The sequence below is a fragment of the Ceratotherium simum genome, chromosome 35 (assembly GCF_057802395.1).
Source record: "Ceratotherium simum simum isolate JZ-2026a chromosome 35, ASM5780239v1, whole genome shotgun sequence".
NCBI lineage: Eukaryota > Metazoa > Chordata > Mammalia > Perissodactyla > Rhinocerotidae > Ceratotherium > Ceratotherium simum.
Window position 1 is genome coordinate 24,463,182 of NC_141934.1, and position 21,686 is coordinate 24,484,867.

Below are 21,686 nucleotides of genomic sequence, written 5' to 3' on the forward strand. Positions count from 1 at the left end.
ATGGAGGCGCCCACCCGGAGCGTGAGCGCCGCGGTCCGCGAGCACCTGCGGCAGCTGTGTCTGCAGGAGTTCCCGTGCGGCACGGGCAGCTGGGTGCGGGCGCCGGCGGGGGCGGCGGCGGAGGGACTCGGGGGTCTGGGGGCCGGAGGGGATGGACCAGGGGCCAGGCCAGGGCTTAGGGACTGAGAGCGGGGCCGGGTTGGGGTTAGTCCGAGAGCTGAGGGGGCCGCCAGCCCCGGGAGTTGGCTGATCTGGAGACCCTGAGGGGAGGTTTAGATCTGGGGGGTTAGGGAGCGGCTTGACCTGGGCTAAGGGTGGGACACTGCAGGGGTGGATCGAATAGGCCCCCACCTGGGATTGTGGGCGCTGACCCCAGGTGGAGGGCAGAGACCCCATCCTGAGCACATCTAGCTGACCTGGGGCAGGGCCTCTCGCTATCTTAAAGACACCAGTCTCCTTTTGGGGTGGAAAGCTTTCTTCTGGGCGAAGAGCTTCTCACCGTTCAAGAGCCCCAGAGCACATAACGAGAGCCCCAAGCCGTGTGTGGGGGATGGTGCTGAGCAGGCCCTGTTCTGACGCTACAGAGGCGGGTGGGCCCGGGGGGAAGTGGCTTCCACCTTTCGTTCCTGTCTCCTTGTCTCTGAGGCCAGAGACCCTTCCTTTCTAAAGCTTTCTCCCTGGTGAGCGAGTCGTGGCCCAGGAAGGCTAGAGCAGGTGCGTCTGCGCCCGACCCCCTTCCAGGGCTATGGGGAGGCAGAACGAAATGCCCTATGCATGGGGCATAGTTGTGACACCTTGAAGAAGAAAAATGGGATTTTGCTGCCCGAGAAGATCCCTTTCCATCGTACTTTGATGTGTACACTCATCCTGAGGGCAGTGCCTGCAGTTAGGACCCCACTGTGCTGTGGCCAGAGGCGCCGTCATCATCAGCTGGGTGCATGTGGTGGCGAGGAGGAGCGTGACATTAAGAACCCAGGCTCCTCAAGTGGGCACTGGAGTATCTTGAGGGTCCTGAATGGTTCCCGTGGACTCCGTGGGAAACTGGGGTCCCGAACAGTCCTCAGGAGCTAAAGGGAAGTCAGTGTTCCCATTGTCACAGAGGATAAAACTGAGACACCAACTAATTCATTTGTTTAATCAACAAATGTCAATTGAGCACCTACTGTGTGCCTGGCATTGTGCTGAGCTTTAGGGTTTCATAGAGGTCTCTCAAGAGTCTCCTAGAGGAAGGGGTGGGAGAAAGTCAACTCTGGGACAAATTCTTTCATCTTCCACTTATGGCATCTAAAGGATCTGAATTTACCTTTCCAGCCTTGCCACCTCTTCTTCAAACACCTTTCCTGGATCAGTTACATCCCATAGATTGCCTTTTGCACCTTCTGGCTTCTAGTACATAAATTTTGCATTAAATGTTTAATCACTTTTACTTGCATCTTCAAGGTTCCCAGGTGGAGAGTAAACTCGTAAAGGCAGAAATGGACCTTTTTATTATTTTATATCTTCCCACATCTGTAGTTATGTCCATGGCCAATAATCAGTCAAAAGTATCGATTACTCATTGTCTAAATTTCTAAATTCTTTATCCTTGATCTTCCTATTTTATAATGTTTTATTTGGGGAGTTTCAAAGCCTTGAGAGGGCTGAGTCATAACTAGAGAAATTCTCCACCTCCACTACTGCAGAATAAGTCGCGCTTCCTTCCTCGAACTTGGCGAACATGGAGGGAGCTGATCCCCAGAGAGGAGGAGGCTGTGAGCCCCAGGGAGGAGACGGTGGAGGCTCTGCTGGACCTGGTCCGCAGCCCCGACTCACCCTGGGCTCTGCTAGAAGGCTCCAGTGCAGAGGACCGTTTTCTGAGAGAACTGGCCATCCAGAATCCACTGATGCTCAAAGACTCCTTCTTCTACTCTTACTTCAAGTCCCTGCGGGTGGTGGACAAGCAGGTGAGTGCTGGGAGGGAGGCCATTCCCCTTACTGTACTTAGTGGTGAGACCTAGGCGTTAAGGGGGAGGGGGGTAGGGAGGTGGCTCTGCCCTCTGTCTAATTCATCTCGCCAGCCTGTCCGCCAAGCAGGGCCAGCTGCCCATTTATTCTTTGTTATGTGTCTTCTTCCTTCACCCTGGGAGGGAGTGCACTGTGTATCTTCTACAGCTGATTTCTGGTGCACCTGCAATTGGCCCTCCTGTGTTCTAGTAGAGACCTTTCATGGTGTCCATATTGATTTTGCTTAATTTAAACTGTGGGGGCCAGGGGCTGGAGGGCTGACAGAGTACTATATTAATTTCTGGTACTAAAAAGCCTTCTTTGCTTATATCAGTAACAGAGTCCAAAAATTGCCTGGGAACTTGGTCTTAGCCTTCTTGAGCCTGCTTCTCCTTTCCCAGAGAAACTGATTTTACACAGGGGATGGGGAGGGGGAGCAACTCATGCCAGTTTGCCTGGGATTTTCCCGGTGTTAGCACTGAGAGTTTCATGGCCTGGGAACCCCTCAATCCTGGGCGAGTTGGCACAATCGGTCACCCTAGAGAAGAAAGCCCAGCCAGGAAGGGCCTCTAATGTCTTTGAGGCCACAGGGAACTGAGGATTCGTGGATAGGCTCCTGAGGCTTCTGGTCTGACCCTGCTGTGTGTAAACTTAAAGGCTTAGAGTTCACTGTGGCTCTGGGGTAGACAGCAAAGAAAACGGGATTCCTGCCCTCGGGAGCTCACAGTCCAACAAGGGACACAGGACGCTGAGCTGGAGGTTGTACAACACCTACAGTCAAAGGAGGGGTGAGGGTTGAAGAGGTGCGAGGTCGCTGCAATGATCAAGGCACTGGATCCTGGCAGCACGATGCAGGAAAGGCTTCCAGGAGAGGAAAGGGGATGGGGGGGGGTGTAACTCTCTGAAGATGGATGAGACTTGGCTTCTGCTCCAATGCTGCCTTTCCCACTAGAGCTCTTAGCTTCCTCTCCTTCCCTTCTAGGTGAGCCTGGTGGATAAAGACCTCCTGAAATTTACCAAGCTTGAAGAGTTGGTACTGAGTGCTAATCGAATCAAGGAGATCGATGCCGTCAATCTGCCTCCAACTCTCAAGGTAAAGGAGCCCAGGTCTGTGAGCCAGCACTGCCCAGCGGCCCTGCCCCACACACAGAAAGTTTGGCCATTGCAGCTGTGTGCTAAGAGCCAGCCCCAGGCTTTTGAGAGGTAGACCAGATTCCTCAAAAAGTAGATTTCCATGAGACCCAGCAATTCTATTCCTAGGTATATGCCCAAATGAATTGAATTCAGGGACTCAGATTCTGATATGCCAATGTTCACAGCAGCACTATTCACAATAACCAAAAGGTGGAGACAACCCAAGTGTCCATCAACAGATGAATGGATAAACAAGATAAACATGTCTATCCATACAGTGGAATATTATTTAGTCATAAAAAGGAATGATCCAGCTACAACATGGATGAACCTTGAAAATATTTTGCTGAATGAAAGAGGCCAGACACAAAAGGCCACATGTTAGATGATTCCACTTACATGAAATATCTAGAAGAGGCAAATCCATAGAGACAAAAAATAGATTAGAGGTTATGAGGGGCAGCGGGGAAGGTAATGGGGGTTTGTTGCTTAATGGGTACAGAGTTTCTGTTTGGGGTGATGAAAAATTTTGGAGGTAGCTAATGATGATGGTTGTACAACGATGTGAATGTACTTAATGCCCCTGAATTGTACACTTAAAAATGGATCCCGGGTGCGCACCGACATGCCGCTTGTCAGGCCATGCTGTGGCGGCATCCCACATAAAGTGGAGGAAGTTGTTAGCTGAGGGCCAGTCTTCCTCAGCAAAAAGATGAGGATTGGCATGGATGTTAGCTCAGGGCTGATCTTCCTCACACACACACAAAGGCTAAAATGACAAATTATGTTATATATATTTTACCACAATAAAAAATTGTTTCAGAAAAGGTAGGCCAGGCTTTATTATGAGTCTTCAGCTGAGCATGTCAAAATGGTCTCAATTTTAAATTAAATGCTGAGATTAGTAGATTTAGTGGCAGAAGGTACTCAGAAATATGGCTCACTGCCATGCTCAAGAAAAAAACAGGCAAGGCCTTGGAGGAGAAAGACAAGAGCTAGCTGTTATCTTTGGGTTTGTTCCTTGTTCCATCCAGGGCCCCTTTGGCTTTCCCAGAGACATATTGCCACAGTTGAGAAGTTGCCAAAATGCTATACATGTCCCCCCCCACCCTCTCCAATATCACCTCCCATCCAAATTTTAAAGTTTCCTCCACAAGAGGAAAAGAAACATTCCAACACCTGCTGCAGGAATATTTTCTTCCCAGATTTTAATTTTTATTGATTGATTGATTGCTGAGGAAGATTTGCTCTGAGCTAACATCTGTTGCCAATCTTCCTCTATTTTGTATGTGGGTCACCACCACAGCATGGCTGATGAGTGGTGTAGGTCTGCACCCGGGATCCAAACCCATGAACCCGGGCTGCTGAAGCAGAGCGCGCCACGCTTAACCACTGCACCACGGGGCCAGCCCCCCAGATTTTTAAAAGGGAATCCAGCTAGTTGCAGGGAGGCGTGGCGTGAGTGATTCGTAATCCCTCTCCTCAGCATCCCAGGCGGAAGGAAGGGAGTGGACTCAGTTTGCCTGGGCTCACGGACACTGTCCTTCTGCTCCCGTCGCAGGTCTTGGAGCTCTACGGCAGCGAGGTCGCCAGCGTGGAGTGTCTGTGCGCCCGCCCACCCCCGGGTCTCCAGCACTTGGGGTTAGGTCACAACAAACTTCTGGGCCCCTTGGAAAGTCTACACGTCACTGCGGATCACTGGTAACTCAGGAGCCCCAAATGGGAAGAGAGAGGAAGGATGAAGCGTTAGATTTGGGTGATTCTAACCTGGTGGCTTGAAGATCCCAGCTTTACTCTTTTCTATAATAACTCCTGGTTGGTGGCCAACTCCAGACCTAGGATTTATTTCTCTGACCCAATAAAAAATCCCACTGAAGCCCAGTGGGGGTTACCAAGAGGTAGTGGGAGTGAGTCAGACCTTTACTTCGAGGCCATGCTTCTCAGTGGGTTTCTCAACTTAGGCACTGGTGACGTTTGGGCCAGATGATTCTTCCTTGTGGGGCGGTCCCGTGCACTGTAGGATGTTGAGCAGCATCCCTGGCCTCTACCCACTAGATGCCAGTAGCACCCACCCCACACCAATTATGGCAACCAAAAATGTCTCCAAGGTGCCAAATGTCCACTGGGGGGCAAAACTGCCCCCAGTTGAGAACCGCTGCCCGGCAGACAGCTCTCGGTGGAATCTAGATGTTCCATTGTGATTGAAAATTCAGTGTGCATTTGAGGTTGTGCAGAATAGTCACCTCTCAGTTATTGATGTCTGAGTTGGTCTTCTTGGTGGGTGAGCGGTGGGAAACTGAACACCCTGGATCTGAGAAGTAAGAGGGGATCAGACCACCTGTGAAAGGCCCTCAGAGGAAGCAGGGCCAGGAAGGCTTCTCAGAGCATGCTGGGAAGATTCCCAGGGTTTCAGCGTCCTGGATAGCGCTGCCATGGGCTTACCATTGTTCACCTTCTTCACAGCCCAAAGAGGCAGAAGGCGAAGGTCAGCATTGCTTCCCCGCTTCCCCAGGTAACCTGAGAATGCTCTCTTGGGTGACCTGACCGTGTATGCTCTTGGAAGGTCCCTGTCTCCAACCATAATTTCCTTCTTCCTCGCCCCTCTCCTGCTCTTGGCCAGGCTGCCTTGACAGTCTTGGCTGTGTACGATTCAGGACCCCTTTCTTCATAGACCATAGCTGTCGGAATATAGCACAGAAGGAGAAGACACTTTGGACTTCCTGTGACAGCTGGTTTCACACTCGTGCTGTGGACCGAGTACCAAGTGTTCTGATTTTTGATTTGGAAAACATCCTTACCATAAGGCAACACGTTTAATGCCCAGTGTGGATTTCATAAAAACGTATATGTGAAACCTCCATCTTTCACTGGTTTGAAATTAAAAGGAGGGTACACTTCTTGTGAATCAATTTTGCTGATGTTTCTGATCTTGGCTGATTTGGGGTAAAGTCTGTGTGCTGGTTTCCACAAAGCATTCTTCTCATATGTTTCCCATTGACTATCTGGCCAATGTCACGGGCAGCATGGGCCATGAAAGGAGGGAGGCAGGGGCGGTGAAGCACCTGAGTTCAATCAGTGGGAGACTGTCAGGTGTGATTGTGGAAGACTGTGCTGTTGAAGTGTCCCCTTGTGTTTTCTTGCCTCTGTTCTCAGAGCTGAAATCAGTTTGCTTTCTAGTCTGTGCAGGGAAACCGCCCTGCCCCCTTCCTGGCCTTCTTCACCAGGCTGGGATGGCGGACGCCTCCTTTGTCCTCACTGGCATGTTCTTTTTTTTTTTTTTTTTTTAAAGATTTTATTTATTCAGTTTTTTCCCCCCAAAGCCCCAGCAGACAGCTGTATGTCATAGGTTCACATCCTTCTAGTTGCTGTACGTGGGACCCGGCCTCGTGTTGGAGGGAGAAGTGGTGCCTCGGGGCGCTCCCGGGATCCGAACCCGGGTCGCCAGCATCAGAGCGCGCGCACTTAACCGCCAAGCCACAGAGCCGGCCCATCACTGGCATGTTCTTGAGCTGAGTGCTCCAAGAAATGAACCAAATGGCTTCCTGTGGTCATATGTGTGCTCAGCTCCAGAAAGTGTCCTCCAGGTTCTAGACCCCTCAAGCCTCAGGCAACCTCTTCCCAGGTCTCCATATCTACCCACCTCTCCTTCCCCACCCACTGCCCCTCCCCGCAGTGGCTTCCCTCTGTCTTTCTTGCCAGTCTGTCAGTCTTTGTTGAGGACCTTCTAGATGCACAAGACTGTATCAGCCTCTACAGGAGATACCAAGATGTTTAACCGAGAAAAGAAGATCTATATAAATAGAAGTCAGGTGGAGGCAGGATGTGACGAGGGCCATCTCTGCACCATAGTGAGGATAGCAGTGTCACGGAGAGAGGGGGGCAGTAGAACCAGGAGGTCCTTCCCGACATGGGGTCAACGTGGGTCAAGGGCAGCACAAGGCACGTGAGTCAAGGATGGGCAGTTTCCCATCCCACCCTCAGCATCAGGCCTCCCGTCTGTCCTGGACACGGGGTGCTGGGGGATGCTGGGCAGGGCAAGACCACAGCTCCCTGTCCCCAACCCTTTGCTCACCTGGCCTCTTGACTCCTGGACGGTCCTGCTCGCCTTCTAGGCCCAACCTCGTCTCTCTGGACCTGGGCTTCAACAACCTGACGGACCTGCAGAGCATGATCGCCAGCCTCAGCACCCTCCAACACCTGCGGCTGCTGGTGCTGCAGGGGAACCCACTGGCCCTGGTGCCGTACTACCGGGGCCTCACCATCGACAGCCTGTCCCGGCTCTGCGTGCTAGACGACATCACCGTGTCTCCCAGCGAGAAGCACCTGTTCCGGGGGCTCAGCCACAGTGCGGGTGAGGGTGCTCTTGTGCACGGTGGGGAGGGGCTGGCATCTGACACTCTGAGCCGCTGCTTGCCCGCCCACCACACTACTAGGGGCGTGTGCCCGTCTGTCCCTGCAACACTGCTAGTCAGCTGGAGCTCACCTTCTTGGTCAGAGTGCTCTCCCAGATTTTGATCCCTGTGGTTGGGATTTGGGGACAGAGGTGGTAGGGAGGCCGGGACCATCGCGGTCCCCTCCCTTCAGAGGCAAATGGGAAACATTTTTTACATCAGTTTCTTTACTTCCACGGTGGATTGAGATCACCCCCTTGTGGCCCACGCTGCAAGCTGCACCAGAGCCTCCTCAAGGTCAGGGTGATCAGACACGGATAACAATAGCTACCCCTGCTGGGTGCCAGGCACGTGCTAGGGTAACATATCTTCTTGATCTGTAACCATCCTGCAAAGCAGCTACTATCATTCCCATTATACAGATCAGGAAAACAAGGCTTAAGAGGGATGTCTTACCAGCATACGGGGTATCTTTGTACCAAAAGGAGACTTACCCAGAATCACTGCTTGAACTTGGCAGAACTGGGATATGAAGCCAAGTCTGCAAACTCTGAGGCTCCGCCCTGCACGGAGGAAAGAGTGCAGGGAGCTGTGCTCGCCTTGTCCTCTCTTGTGTCTGTCTGCCAACTTCCGTCCCCGTGGCTCTCCTCACTCCTGCTCACCCCCCGCAGATCTCTTGGCATGTGAGGCACAGTTCGTGGTGACTATTGGAAATGTCAGAGGGGTCCCGGACACCTCTGTCTTGGACCCAGAACCAGGGCCCCAGGGCCCTTTTATCACCTACAGCTACTACGTGACCTACCATTTTGTGGAAGATGAAGAGGGTGAAGGAAGTGAATATGGTGGCGTGCTGGCTGAGGTGTGTGCCCCTTGGGCTGTTCCTGAGAATGGGGGGGGGGCTCTGCTGTTGGGCCCACAGGGTCTCCTGCACAGGCAGAATAGCTTCTTGGGGCCCAGGAAAACCTTTCACATGGATCTTTCTGATTCATATCCTACTCCGAGCAGGAAACTGGCTTCTGCTCGGCCCCTTCCTTGCAGCTGGAGTAATTCTCAACTGTGCTCGCCCCTTGGGTCCCGCTTGAAATAGGAGCAAACAGCCTAACAAGGGAGCAGCCCAGAATTTCACGTCTGGGGCTGATGCTCCCAGCCCCATTCTCCAGCTCCCCTACACCTCCCTTCTCCTTCCCGTCAAAGAAAACCCGAGGATGTCATCCAACCAGGAGATGTATGGGCAACCACCATCTCACGTGGAAGTTGTTATTGTTACTGTTTTTAGTCTAACATAGACCGCTCAAGAAATGACTGGCATTTTTTTTTTAAACTTCTGCCTCCTAAGTTCATGTGTTTGCTTATCTTCCACTTCATCCAAACACTGATGTCTATTCACACACAATCACGTTGCATCAGATGGGAACTCGGAAGAGAGCAGCCCCGGATGAGTTTCTGTGTCTTCTCTGGCAGATCGTCAAGCCCTCTCCCAGCCTGGAACGATTAGGCGAGGAGTTCCCTGAAGAAGTCATCGAAGAGGCTGAAGACTCGCTGGAGTCTGGGCTGACGACCCAGTCCCAGTCGGGAGAGTTGGAGGAGTCCCTGGTCTCCGGCGGGTCGGCGCCTTTGCCAAGGTTGATAGACTCCGCAGAAGAGTTGGCCAAGTTGCGGCCGCTTATAGATCCCCGGCTCTGCCCATCCCCAGGGTAAGGATGGAGACCCGGGTGGGAGCAGGGCCTGGGGTCACCAGGGTCACAGCGAGCCCAGACCCACCTGCCTCCTCCCCCTTCTGGTCCCGATAGCCGAGAGTTCCCTGGAGCCCACTCTGAACGGCTGAGGCCGCGCTCTCTCGGTAGCTGGACCCTCCAGGCCGTTAGCTACGCGGGTGTGTTTGGGTTAAGTGTTCCCCTTCTTTCCTAAAGTCCTCACCTTCCGCTCAAAGTGCAGCTCAATCTCTTTTCCCTGAAAGGCCAAGGTTTTCTGAATGACTGCATTTCTTTAGTCAACAGAGAGATAATAAATGGACAGCCTTTGCATTTCAGCCCTTAGGGTTGAAAACCTTCAGTTTAATTTTTTAATTCATCCAGAAGTATTCTTTTTTTTTTTTTAAAGATTTTATTTATTTATTTTTTCCCCCCAAATCCCCAGTAGATAGTTGTATGTCATAGCTGCACATCCTTCTAGTCGCTGTATGTGGGATTCGGCCTCAGGATGGACGGAGAAGTGGTGCCTCGGTGCGCGCCCGGGATCCGAACCCGGGCCACCAGCATCGGAGCGCGTGCACTTAACCACCAAGCCACGGGGCCGGCCCAGAAGTATTCTAACATCTAACATGTGGTATGGATCTTCCAATCTGAGTACTAGGTTCTTTCTTGCCTTAAGAAGTCCAATCTAGTCTATTCCATGGGCTTCATATGTACCACACATTCTGTCTTATTTGATCAAGAGTCTTTTTTGATAATGAAGAATTTTACAAGAACTTAGAGTCAGTTCTCATTTATTATTGAAACTCTATTAACTGTTTTACACTAATTTCAAGACATTGAGTTTTGATTTTTTTCCCAAAATTCTCGCTTTCAGCTTTTGTTGTTATTTCACTCTTTCTGATGACCAGAGTACAGACAACAAAATGTGTGACTGAGTTCTAGTTAACTCAACTTTCATCTCACGCAGACTTTGCTGCTGATGCCCTCAAGGAATTTGGGAAGGTAGCTTCTCTTAAAATGTGCTAATAGAATTATTTTTAAAAAATTATTTAAAACCTCGACTAAAAGTAAGCGACACAGGCTTGTTGAGAGTCTGGGGGAGCTGAAGCCGCCCACACCCAGTGCCGACGTTTCCACTGGTGACGAAACAAAGGGAACAGGTGTCCCTGCTGCTGGACAGAAGACAGCGATGGAACCAGCCAATTCTGTGCCAGGTTCTAGGTTAAACACAGCCCACGACACTTTTGTTGCTGTTGTTTTAATTTTTGGAAAGATTAACAAAAAAGCAAGAGCCACAAATAATTCTACCACTTTAAAAATTATGTAAATTAGAAAACAAAATTTCCTGTCCTCCATCCATCTAACTCCTCCCAGAGAATTAATTACTCTCAGTGGGCATGATTCTGGGTATCAGGGTTACACACAACAAACAAGATAGAAAATGGTCTGTTCTATTGGGGCGTTTGCCCATCTCAAGAGGGACATAAACGGTTATGACAATACACCATGTGTGGGACGTGCCTCGTTAGGGGACAGAGAGGGCAACACCTGTGCCCTCACGACGGGCACACAGACTTAGAAGCAAACAGCTGCGAGAACTTGAATATGGAGGAAGGTGGGGATTGGAAAGAAAGAGGGCTGGAAAGGTAGGTAGAGAGAAAGCCTGTTTTGTCCTGAGTGGAAACTATTAAAAAACTTTAAGCAGGGGAGAGGACCAAAGTCAGATTTACGTTTTAGGAAGATGATGGTCTGAAGATAGAAGGTGTCAACTCCTTCATCACTCTCTAGTAGATTTTTGAGTGTTATCTTTCATGTATTTGTACGCAATATTCTATCACCAGGGTTTTTTGCAGGCATTTTTAAATTCAGGAGGTTACGAAATTTCCTTAACCTGGAAAGTAGGGTTACTCACATTCTATCTCAGATTCTCTCTGTCCGTAGCACTAATTTTTTTAATCAGTTATTATTGTCAAGTATGTTTTCTTCATTTTTATGTTTCCCTTTTACATGTTTTTGCACATTTAATTTACACAGTTTGCAAGCCCTGGGCTGACACCATTATGTTATTGGGCTTAACTTCTGTTATATTTCAATCCATAAGTTTATCTTTTATTGCACTCTCCTTTTCTTTGAGGGAAAATTTTTTCCCATCTCAGTGCTGGAATAAGTATTTTATCCTATTTTCTTCTAATTTTTATTAATGTTTAACTCAGACATATTTTATATTTGTTATAGTATATTATTAATTCTCCCTCATGCTGTGATCCAGTTGTTAAAACAATATATGTTACACTACTTCTCAACTGTGGTCACACATTACGTTCTGATATGACTATCAGTCTAATTCTGGATTCTGAATTCTAGGCTGGGGCCATTGTTTCTGGTTTTGACCCAGTATCTTACAATTTTGAGAATTTTTACTTTCCAATATGCTTTAAAAATCTGGTGGCATAAATAACTTATTTATTCATTTATGAATGAATTTATTCATTCATAAAATACCTGTTTTGGGGTGCCAGAAACTAGACTAGGTATTAGGTAGTATATGAAAATGAATAATGCCATATCACACTCCTGGAGTTCACAGTTTACAACATCTTCATCTTTTTTTTTATTGTGGTAAAATATACATAACATAAAATTTCCCATTTTAACCGTTTTTAAGTGTACAGTTCAGTGGCATTAAGTACATTCATATTGTTATGCAACTGTCACCACCATTCATCTCCAGAACTTTTTCATCTTCCCAAACTGAAACTGTGTCCCCATTAAACGCTAACTCCCCATCCACCTTCTCCCCAGCCCCTGGCACCCACCATTCTACTTTCTGTCTCTACGATTTTGACTACCCTTAAGTACCTCACATAAGTGGAATCATACAATATTTGTTGTTTTGTATCTGGCTTATTTCACTTAGCATAATGTTTTCAGAGTTCATCCATGTTGTAGCATGTGTCACAATTTCATTCCTTTTTGTTTGGTGAGGAAGATTGTCCCTGAGCTAACATCCATGCCAATCTTCCTCTATTTTGTATGTGGGATGCCACCACAGCATGGCTTGATGAGTGGTGCGTAGGGTAGGTCCAGGCCCAGGATCCAAACCTATAAACCCCAGGCCGCCAAAGCAGAGCACATGAACCTAACCACTACACCACTGGGCCGGCCCCAATTTCATTTCTTTTTAAGGCTGACTAATGTTCCATTGTGTGGTTATCCCACACTTTGTTCACCCATCGGTGGACACTTGGGTTGTTTCCACCTTTTGGCTATTGTGACTAATGCTGCTGGGAACGTTGGTGTCCAGATATCTGTTTGAGTCCCTGTCCTTCTCTTTTAAGTGTACTCTTTGGAATTCCTGCTTTCTCTTCCAGGTGAATTTCCACACTCAGTTTGTCAAGCCCTGTGACATCCCAAGACAATTTTGATTGGCACTAGAATATCACTTTCTAACAATTCAGGAAATTTGAAATGATTCACTCTTTTACTACTACTTTGCTGAAATTTTTAAAAACTTTTGATTCATGTTTGGTTGGTTTCCATCACTGTTCAGTGCACAGTGTGCCCCAGGGGAAGTCTCCACTGGGCATTTACGGCTTTGCTTTTTCTTCTGTGCCCATATCCCTCCCGCCTTCCAGCCCCACCCTCCTGATGGTGCCAGGCCCCACGCTGTGCATGTCTTCTCAAAGGGCTCTCACAGCCTTGTCCCTGGTCCCAGCCACAGCCCTCTGGGTGATGGCACCCACCTCTTCATCTCCCCCCCCAAGGACAGTTCTCTTCAGCACCGTCCGCAAGCCCTGGGCAGACGCCATCCCCTGCAACTACGAGATGCAGCACACCCTCAAGGACCTGGTGCCACTCAAGGCCTTCCTGCTGGCGGGAACCACAGTGACCATCGTGGAGGAGAAGGTAGGGCTGGAATTCACCATGGTCGGCACTATGCCCCCTTCCCCTCTGTTCTGGTTTTCTGTCAGGGCATCTGTAGCCCTGCTCCCTTGTTGGCTGGTCTCAGTGCCTTTCCAGAAAGATCTCAGCCAACCCCAACTGGCCCTCTGTTCACTTGAGGCCGCTTGCTGTCCCTTAGATTCTCTCCTGGCCTGAGGGGCCGCCTCCCATCGACAGTTCCTTGTCTGCCAAGAAAGGAAAAGGAGAGAAGGACAAGAAATACAAGAAGGGAAGAGATGGAAAAGGAGAGAAAGAAGCAGTTAAGGTACCACCCAGCACCATCTGGTGCCACCTTGGGTGGTGGCAATGGGCACTCCAGCCATGGTTCCTACCTGGCCCTGTCCACCCTCCTGGCCTCTCCCCACAGGAACAGAAGGGGTCCAAGAAGAAGAAAGAGCTTCCTAAGGAGCTCCTCCAGGACCCGCCCATCCTGCGGGTGCTGGGCAGCGGCATGGTGGTCCTGGAGCCGCTGCTCGTCGGGGAGCCACTTGTGTCCACCGTGTGCAACTTCGGGGTGATCCGCACCTTGGAATCCGACAGGCTGACGTTTCTCAGGGTACAGCAGGGCCCCTGCCAACCCCTCCCCACAGAACCAGTGCTGGGCAAGGAAGGGCCGTGGGGCCAAGTGGTGGGAGGGAGGGGGAGGCGGGCTGTGGGATGAGGGGCTCTGAGCCCCCCAAACCCCTCCAGAAGCCCCAGCAATGGCAGGGCCCCAGGGCACAGGAGGGCCAGCGAGAAGGAGGGCCTCTCCCTAGGTCACGCGGCAAGGGTGCGGGGCTCCCGGATCTGCGGGGTCCTGGCATGTTGAGCAGCCTTCTCAGGTGTGAGGAGCCAGGCAAGTGGGCAGGTCTTCCCTAGGAGACCCTGCCCTGCCTTCCTGGACCAGGAGACGCCCTGGCGGGGGTGGGAGCTGCCCACAGATGGCACCAGATTCTGCATCCTGCCTTCCCCAGCATCCCCCCTCTCCAGCGAGCATCTTATTTTGTGGTTCTTTCTCTCAGGACTCAAAGAAGAATAAGAAAGCTAAAAAAGGTAAGAGCCAAAGATGGTAACTGAGAGCCGGGAATGTTTACTGAGGACCTATCTTAGTCCATCTGGGCTGCTGTGACAGAATACCACAGATCAGGTGGCTTATAAACAAAGACGTTTATTTCTCAAAGTTCTGGAGACTGGGAAGTCCAAGACCAAGGTGCCGGCAGCGTCAGGTAAGGGTCCTGTTCCTGGTTCACAGCTGGCGCCTTCTTGCTGCGTCCTCATGTGGTAGAAGGGGTGATGGGTCTCTTTGGACCCTCTTTATAAGGGCACTAATCCCATTCATGAGGGTTCTGCCCTCATGACTTAATCACCTCCCAAAGCCCCACCTCCTAATACCATCACCTTTGGGGGTTAGGATTTCAATATTTGAATTTTAGGGGGGCACAAACATTCACACCATAGCAGGACCTGCTGAGGGATCAGCCTGATTTGGGACCAAAGGAATTAGCAGATGGAGAATCGTATCTCCTGGCCTGTGGGAAGGCCATGTCCACCCCAAGGACCACACTCAGTGTCTTTGCAACCCTGAGACAAGAGCAGCCTGCTGCAGGTTATGCTATGTGCAGGAAAGGCATTCTGGGGTAGGAGCCAGGATGAGGAGGGACAGGGGGTTCAGAGTTGGGACTGGCCCAGGGTCCTTCTGGCTCAGAGGTCATTTGGCTCCTGCTTCGGGTCATTAGCCCTTATTTGCAGTCTGAAGAGCCTGGACTTGTTTTATGGGCAATGGGCAGCCACTGAAGTGTCTGAAATAGGTAAGATTTAGATTTAAGTTTTAGATAGAACTCTCTGGCTTGGAGGGAGAGATGGGAGACAGGGAGACCAGCTGGGAGACTGCTGCAGAAGTACAAGGCAGGTCACAGCAGCACTATGCACAATAGCCAGAAAGTGGAAACAGCCCAAAAGGCCATCAACGGATGAATGGTCCATCTATACAATGGGATGTTATTTAGTCACAAAAAGGAGTGAAGGACTGACACCTGCTACACTGTGGATGAATCTGGAAAATATCATGCTAATGGAAAGAAGCCAGATACAAAAGGACACATACTGTACAATCCCATTTATATGAAATGTCCAGAACAGGCAAATCCGTAGAGACAGAAAGCAGATTAGTGATTGTCAGGGGCTGGGGAAGGGGGAGATTGAGAAGTGACTGCTTATTGGGTCTGGGGTTTCCATTTGGGATGATAAAAATGTTCTGGAATTAGATAGCAGTGATGGTTGTATAACACTGTGAATATGCTAAAAACCACTGAACTATAGATTTTAAAATGGTTAAAATGTTGAATTTTATCTCAATGAAAAAATATTCACCTAAAAAAAAAGTATAAGACAAGAAATGATGAGGCCTGGGCTTAGACATTGGTGGCAGAAATGGTGTGGAGGGGATGGATCTGAGAGTTACTAGGGAGGTGGAACAGGCAGAGCCCGGTGACTCACGGGAAGCAGGAAAGATTCAGCCTTGGGCCTGCGAATGGGGAACACAGGCTGAGAAGCTGCTCTGGGGGGAAATGAACTCAGTTTTGTGTATGTGAAGTTGAAGCATGTGGAGCATCCAAGAAGCCTTTCCCTCAGCGCCCGTTGTCACCCAGGGCTGTGGAGTTTACTCCACTTCTCTGTCTCCATCTCCTTTGCCACCACCAGTCAGACCACCTAGTTCTTCACCCAGACCACTGCAGGTGGTCTACACTTCCTCCCTACCACCCAGCCGCTCTTTCCATCAGTGCCCCCTGCAGTAGCCAGGCCAATCTTGTTTGCAGATCTGGTTGAGTGACTCCCCTGCTGAAAATTCTTCTGTGACTTCCTGCTGGCCACATCACAAAATCCAAATTTCCATGGCCTACAAGGTCCCAAGAGGTCTGCTTAGAATATTGACTTTGCCCTTGACACCCCGTTCGCTCAGCGACTTCTTCATCTGTCAGATCTCAGCTTCAGCGGCCCTTCTTCAGGGAAGCTGGTCCTCTGGACTAGGGTAGGCCCACTTGTTTTCTTCATAGTATCCTGTGTTTTCCTGTATAGCACAATGGTAACTGTATAGATGTGAATCTGTGTAATTGTTTGTTTAATATTTATCTTGTCCACTACACTGAAGCTACAGGAGGGCAGGGGCCGTGCCTGTATTATTTAAAGTCACACAATCCCCCAGCCCCCAGCATAGTAGGCCATCAACAGACATTGATTAAATGAATGAATCAGCTTATCGGTGGTGTTCAAAGCTATGAAAATACGTAAGCTTATGTTGACAGAGAAGAGAAAAGGGTTGAGCACAGTGCCCTGGGGAACAATACAGATTTTGAGCAGGAAGAGAAAGCAAGACCTGAAAGTGTCAAACTTAACTGTGTCCTAGAACAAAACTCGAGGATATTGATAGAAATACAAAAATAGCCGGTGCCCAAGACAAAATTCACAATGTCTGTCATCCAATAAAAAGACTACCAGGCATGCAAAAAAGCAAGAAAATTTAATATATAACAAGGAGAATTTATCAATAATAATTGACTCAAAAATGACATGTATGATAGAATTAGTAGACAAGGACCTTAAAGCAGTTATTATAATTAAATTCCATATATTCAAAAAGCTAGAGGAAAGACTGACTATGTTATCTAGCAACATGGAAGATAAAAGAAATCAAACTTTTAGAGATGAAAACTACAATGTTACATGAAAAATACACTCAATGGGATTAATGGCAGCTTTGAGAATGCAGAAGAAAAGATTAGTAAACTTGAAGTAGTAGAAACAATCCCGAATTACACTCAGAGAGAAAAATGGCCAGAAAAAAAAATAGAGTATCAGTGAATTTTGGAGACAAATTCAAAGGAATTAATGTCCATGCAGTTGGAGTCCCCAAAGGAGAGTGGGGAGGGCAGAAAGAATATCTGAAGAAATAAGTGCTGAAACATTTCCAAATTAGATGGAAACTATAAACATACAGATCCAAAAAGTTCAATGAATCCTAAACACAAGAAATGTGAAGAAAACTAAACCAAGCTAGATAATAAGAGAAATGCCTAAATCAGTGATAAAGAGAAAACTTTTAAAGCAGCCAGAGGAAAAAAAGACACATTAGGTACAGACAAAGATAATAGCATATTTACTGTCAGAAAAAACTGCAAACTAGAAGACAGTGGAAGAACATCTTAGAAACATCAGAGAAAAATAACTATCAATTTAAAATTCTTTACCCAACAAAAATATCTTTCAAAAGCAAAGGTGAAGTGAACACTTTTCCAGACATACAAATGCTGAAAGAATGCATCACCAGCATACCTGTACCACAAGCAATGTTAAAAGAAGTCCTTTAAGCAGAAAAAAAATAATACCAGATGGAAATCTGGATCTGCACAAAGACATCAAGAGCCCTGGAAATGGTAACTGTGGGTAAATATACTCTTATCATTTAAAATCTTTGGGCCAGCCCCGTGGTGTAGCGGTTAAGTGCACGCACTCCGCTGCTGGCGACCCAGGTTCAGATCCCAGGCGTGCACCGACACACTGCTTGTCAGGCCATGCTGTGGCGGCGTCCCATATAAAGTGGAGGAAGATGGGCACAGATGTTAGCCCAGGGCCAGTCTTCCTCAGCAAAAAGAGGAGGATTGGCATGGATGTTAGTTCAGGGCTGATCTTCCTCACACACACAAAAAAATCTTTAAATGATAGTTGATTGCTTAATGCAAAAAATAACTTTATAACATATGTAGAAGTAAAGTATATGATAATAGCACAAAGGCTAGGGTTGGGGGTAAGGAGAGAAATGGAAGTATGTCATAGTAAGGTTCTTAAACTATATGTGAAGTGGTATAATATCACTTGAAGCTAGACTGTGATAAGTTAAAGATATTTATTGTAAATTCTAAAACAACCACTAAAATGACACAAAAAGAGTGATAGCTAATAAGCCAACAAAGGAGAGAAAATAGGAATCATAAAAATATTCAGTTAGGGGCTGGCCCGGTGCCGCAAGTGGTTAAGTGCATGCACTCTGCTTCGGCAGCCTTGGGTTTGCAGGTTCAGATCCCAGGTGCACACCGGCACACCACTTGTCAAGCCATGCTGTGGCAGCGTCCCATATGAAGTAGAGGAAGATGGGCACGGATGTTAGCTCAGGGCCAATCTTCCTCAGCAAAAAGAGGAGGATTGGCAACTGATGTTAGGTCAGGGCTGATCTTTCTCACACACACACAAAAATATTCAGTTAATCTAAAAGAAGGTGGAAAAAAGAGAAACAAAGAACATATGGGATAAGTAGAAAACAAGTAACAAGATAGTAGCCTTGGACCCAATCATATCAATAATCACATTAAATGTAAATGGTCTAAACAGCCAGTTAAAAGGCAGAGATGATCAGATTGGATAAAAATATAAGACCCAACTATATGCTGCCTACCAGAAACCCATTTGAAATATAAAGATACAAAAAATTAGGGCTGGCCCCGTGGCTTAGCGGTTAAGTGCATGCGCTCCACTGCTGGCAGCCCGGGTTCGGATCCCGGGTGTGCACCGACTCACCGCTTCTCCGGCCATGCTGAGGCCGCGTCCCACATACAGCAACTAGAAGGATGTGCAACTATGACATACTACTATCTACTGGGGCTTTGGGGGAAACATAAATAAATAAAATTATAAAAAAAATAAAGATACAAAAAATTAAAAATAAAAAGATAGAAAAAGATATTTATGCTAACACTAATCAAAAGAAAATGAGAGTGACTGTATTAATATCAGACAAAGTAGATTTCAGAGCAAAGACTATTACCAGGGATAAAAAGGGTCATTTCATAATAATAAAGGAGTCAATTCATCAGGAGGATGTAACAGTCCTAAGCATGTATGTATCTAATACTTGAGCTTCAAAATACATGGAAAAAAAACTGATAGAAGTACTTGGAGAAATAGACAAATCCAAAATTATATTCAGAGATTTCAACATACCTCCCTAAGTAATTGAAAGAACAAGTAGACAGAAAATCAGGGAAGAAGTAGAATATTTGAACCACACTGCCAATCAACTTGAGCTAACTGACATCTGTGGAGCACTCCACCTAATAACATGAGAATACACATTCTTTAAGTGCACACAGAACCAAGATATTCCATAATCTGGGTCTTAAAACAAGTCTCAATAAGTTTAAAAGAATTCAAATCATTCAAAATATCCTCTATGACCACAGTAGAATTAAATTAGAAATCAGCAACAGAAAGATATCTGTAAAATCCCCAAATTTTTGGAAACTAAATAACACACTTCTAAATAGCCCATGGGTCAAAGAAGAAAGGGAAAAAAAGAAAGAAAAGGGAAATTAGAAAGTATTTTGAATTGAATGAAAATGAAAATACAAAATACTAAAATCAGTTTAGTCGGTGCACTAAAATACAAAATATTAAAATTAGTAAAAAACTAAAGCAGTATTTAGAGAGAAATTTATAACATTAAATGCCTATATTAGAAAAGCTTCTAAAACTAATAAGTGAGTTTAACAGGGTTGTAGGATACAGGGTCAGTATTCAAAAACTAATTGTTGGGCCGGCCCCGTGGCTTAGCGGTTAAGTGCGCGCGCTCTGCTGCTGGCGGCCCGGGTTCGGATCCCGGGCGCGCACCGACGCACCACTTCTCTGGCCATGCTGAGGCTGCGTTCCACATACAGCAACTAGAAGGATGTGCAACTACGACATACAACTATCTACTGGGGCTTTGGGGGGGGAAAATAAATAAATAAAATCTTTAAAAAAAAACAAACTAATTGTTATTTCCATACTAGCAATAAACAATCAGATACTGAAATTTTAAAACAATACCATTTACGATAGCATTGAAAATATGAAATAGGGGTAAATCTGACAAAGGATGTGGACAGTCCTGTATACTGAAAACTACAAAACGTTGCTGAGAGAAATCAAAGACCTAAATAAGTGGAAAGAGATACTATGTACATGGATCAGGACATTCAATATTGTTAAGATGTCCATTTCCCTCAAATTGATCTACAGATTCAACTCTCAATTGTATTCCTGGAGGGATTCTTTTTTGTAGAAATCAGCAAGCTGTTTTAAAGTTCATATAGAAATTCAAAGGACCTAGAAGAGTCAAAACAACTTTGAAAAAGCACAAAGGACTTACACCGCTGGACTTCATGACTCATACAAATATGAACACATGATTTGTGATGGAGCCCCAGATGATCTTAAATTTTTTTTTTTCTTTTTACATTTTTGCAAATCTCTTTAATGTCTGGCTTGAGGACGGCTGTATTTGCATAGCTGCTTCTACAGTCAATCTCTTGTGATGTGTGGCTGTGATTGAAGTGTAAAAAGAAAATCCAACCTCACATGGACATGGAATCGGAAAAGAGGGGAGTATTTTAATAGGCATTCAAATGTGGATATTCTTTGGTATTACATCAAATTTGACAACCAATAGTTTTTTAAAGGTTGTTACAATGTAAAAACTGAATCTATATGGATGAATTTTTTCATAATTAGTTGCGTTAAAATCCATCGGTCTACATTGCATTTTTTTTTAACATTGCATTTTGAATGGATATCTTACCCATGCGCAATTTGTAACATCAGGCATTGGTTATTTGCAAAACACTGGTTCCCTGAGTGATGCAGATCTTCCAACTGTTGACCCATTTCATTATACATTATCCAAAATCACATTCTTTAATATCATCACCCATATCATTAGAAAAGTCTTTTGAGTATTGGAAAACTGTTAAATTCATGGTGGCAGATACAATGTTCCAAAATTCTAATTTCTACTTGAAAGCTCAAGTGTTATGAATTTAATTATCAAAATGCTTCAGTTTTCCCTGAAATTCCAGGCTTACTTTATTCGTTTTTTAGGAAATATCTGCCAAATATTCACGTCTGAATAGCCATAGTTTGTCAGTGTTCTTTCAGGTGAAAAGAATGTTCCAAGAAAAAAGCAGCTAGTTCACCTTGTAACTCAAACAACTGCGACTTGTGAAATGATCCAGGTAGATGTGCTTTCATTTTATTCCTTATTACGGTTAAGACCCGAGGGCCGAATCTCTGGTTCTGAAACCGCGCTCCCGTTGGGACGGAGGACAGGTTTGCATTTAGAGGACGTGCGCTGATCCCGTCCAGGGCGGCCGAGAACCGGCCCGTTCCTCTCTGCGGACTTACATTCTCGTGTTTTTTATTTTCTCAGAAAATAAAAAATCTACGGTTTTAATGTACGAAGGCGACTACCAGCCCGAGCCCCTGACGGTGGAGGTCCAGATCCAGCTGCACCAGTACCGCTCGGCCGAGGAGGCGCTCCGGGCGCTCGCCCTGTAGGGCACGGGATTAAAGACTGTTCTGGCCACCGCGGCTCCGCGTCTGTCCGGCCGCCGCGCGTCTGGAGCGGGGGCTGCGGGGAGGGGGCAGCCTCTCCGCGGGCAGGTGCGCGCGGCGCTGTGAAGACCCGGGTGGGAGGGACTCGCGGCGGCCCCGGGCCCGCCCCCCAGAAGCCCCGCCCCCGCGGCCGTGGGCGGCGCTT

The 21,686-nt window shown here is 47.3% G+C and overlaps 1 protein-coding gene across 1 annotated transcript; it reads left to right on the forward strand.

Moving 5' to 3' along the window:
• LRRC43 (leucine rich repeat containing 43) lies at nucleotides 1–21,546 on the forward strand. Its single transcript, XM_087423631.1, has 12 exons — nucleotides 1–93; nucleotides 1,683–1,943; nucleotides 2,966–3,076; nucleotides 4,679–4,818; nucleotides 7,230–7,468; nucleotides 8,180–8,367; nucleotides 8,970–9,202; nucleotides 12,967–13,108; nucleotides 13,284–13,409; nucleotides 13,512–13,700; nucleotides 14,146–14,176; nucleotides 21,357–21,546. The coding sequence occupies exons 1-12, from the start codon at nucleotides 1–3 to the stop codon at nucleotides 21,482–21,484; spliced, it is 1,881 nt and encodes a 626-aa protein (XP_087279757.1). The 3' UTR covers nucleotides 21,485–21,546.
• The last annotated feature ends 140 nt before the right edge of the window (nucleotides 21,547–21,686 follow it).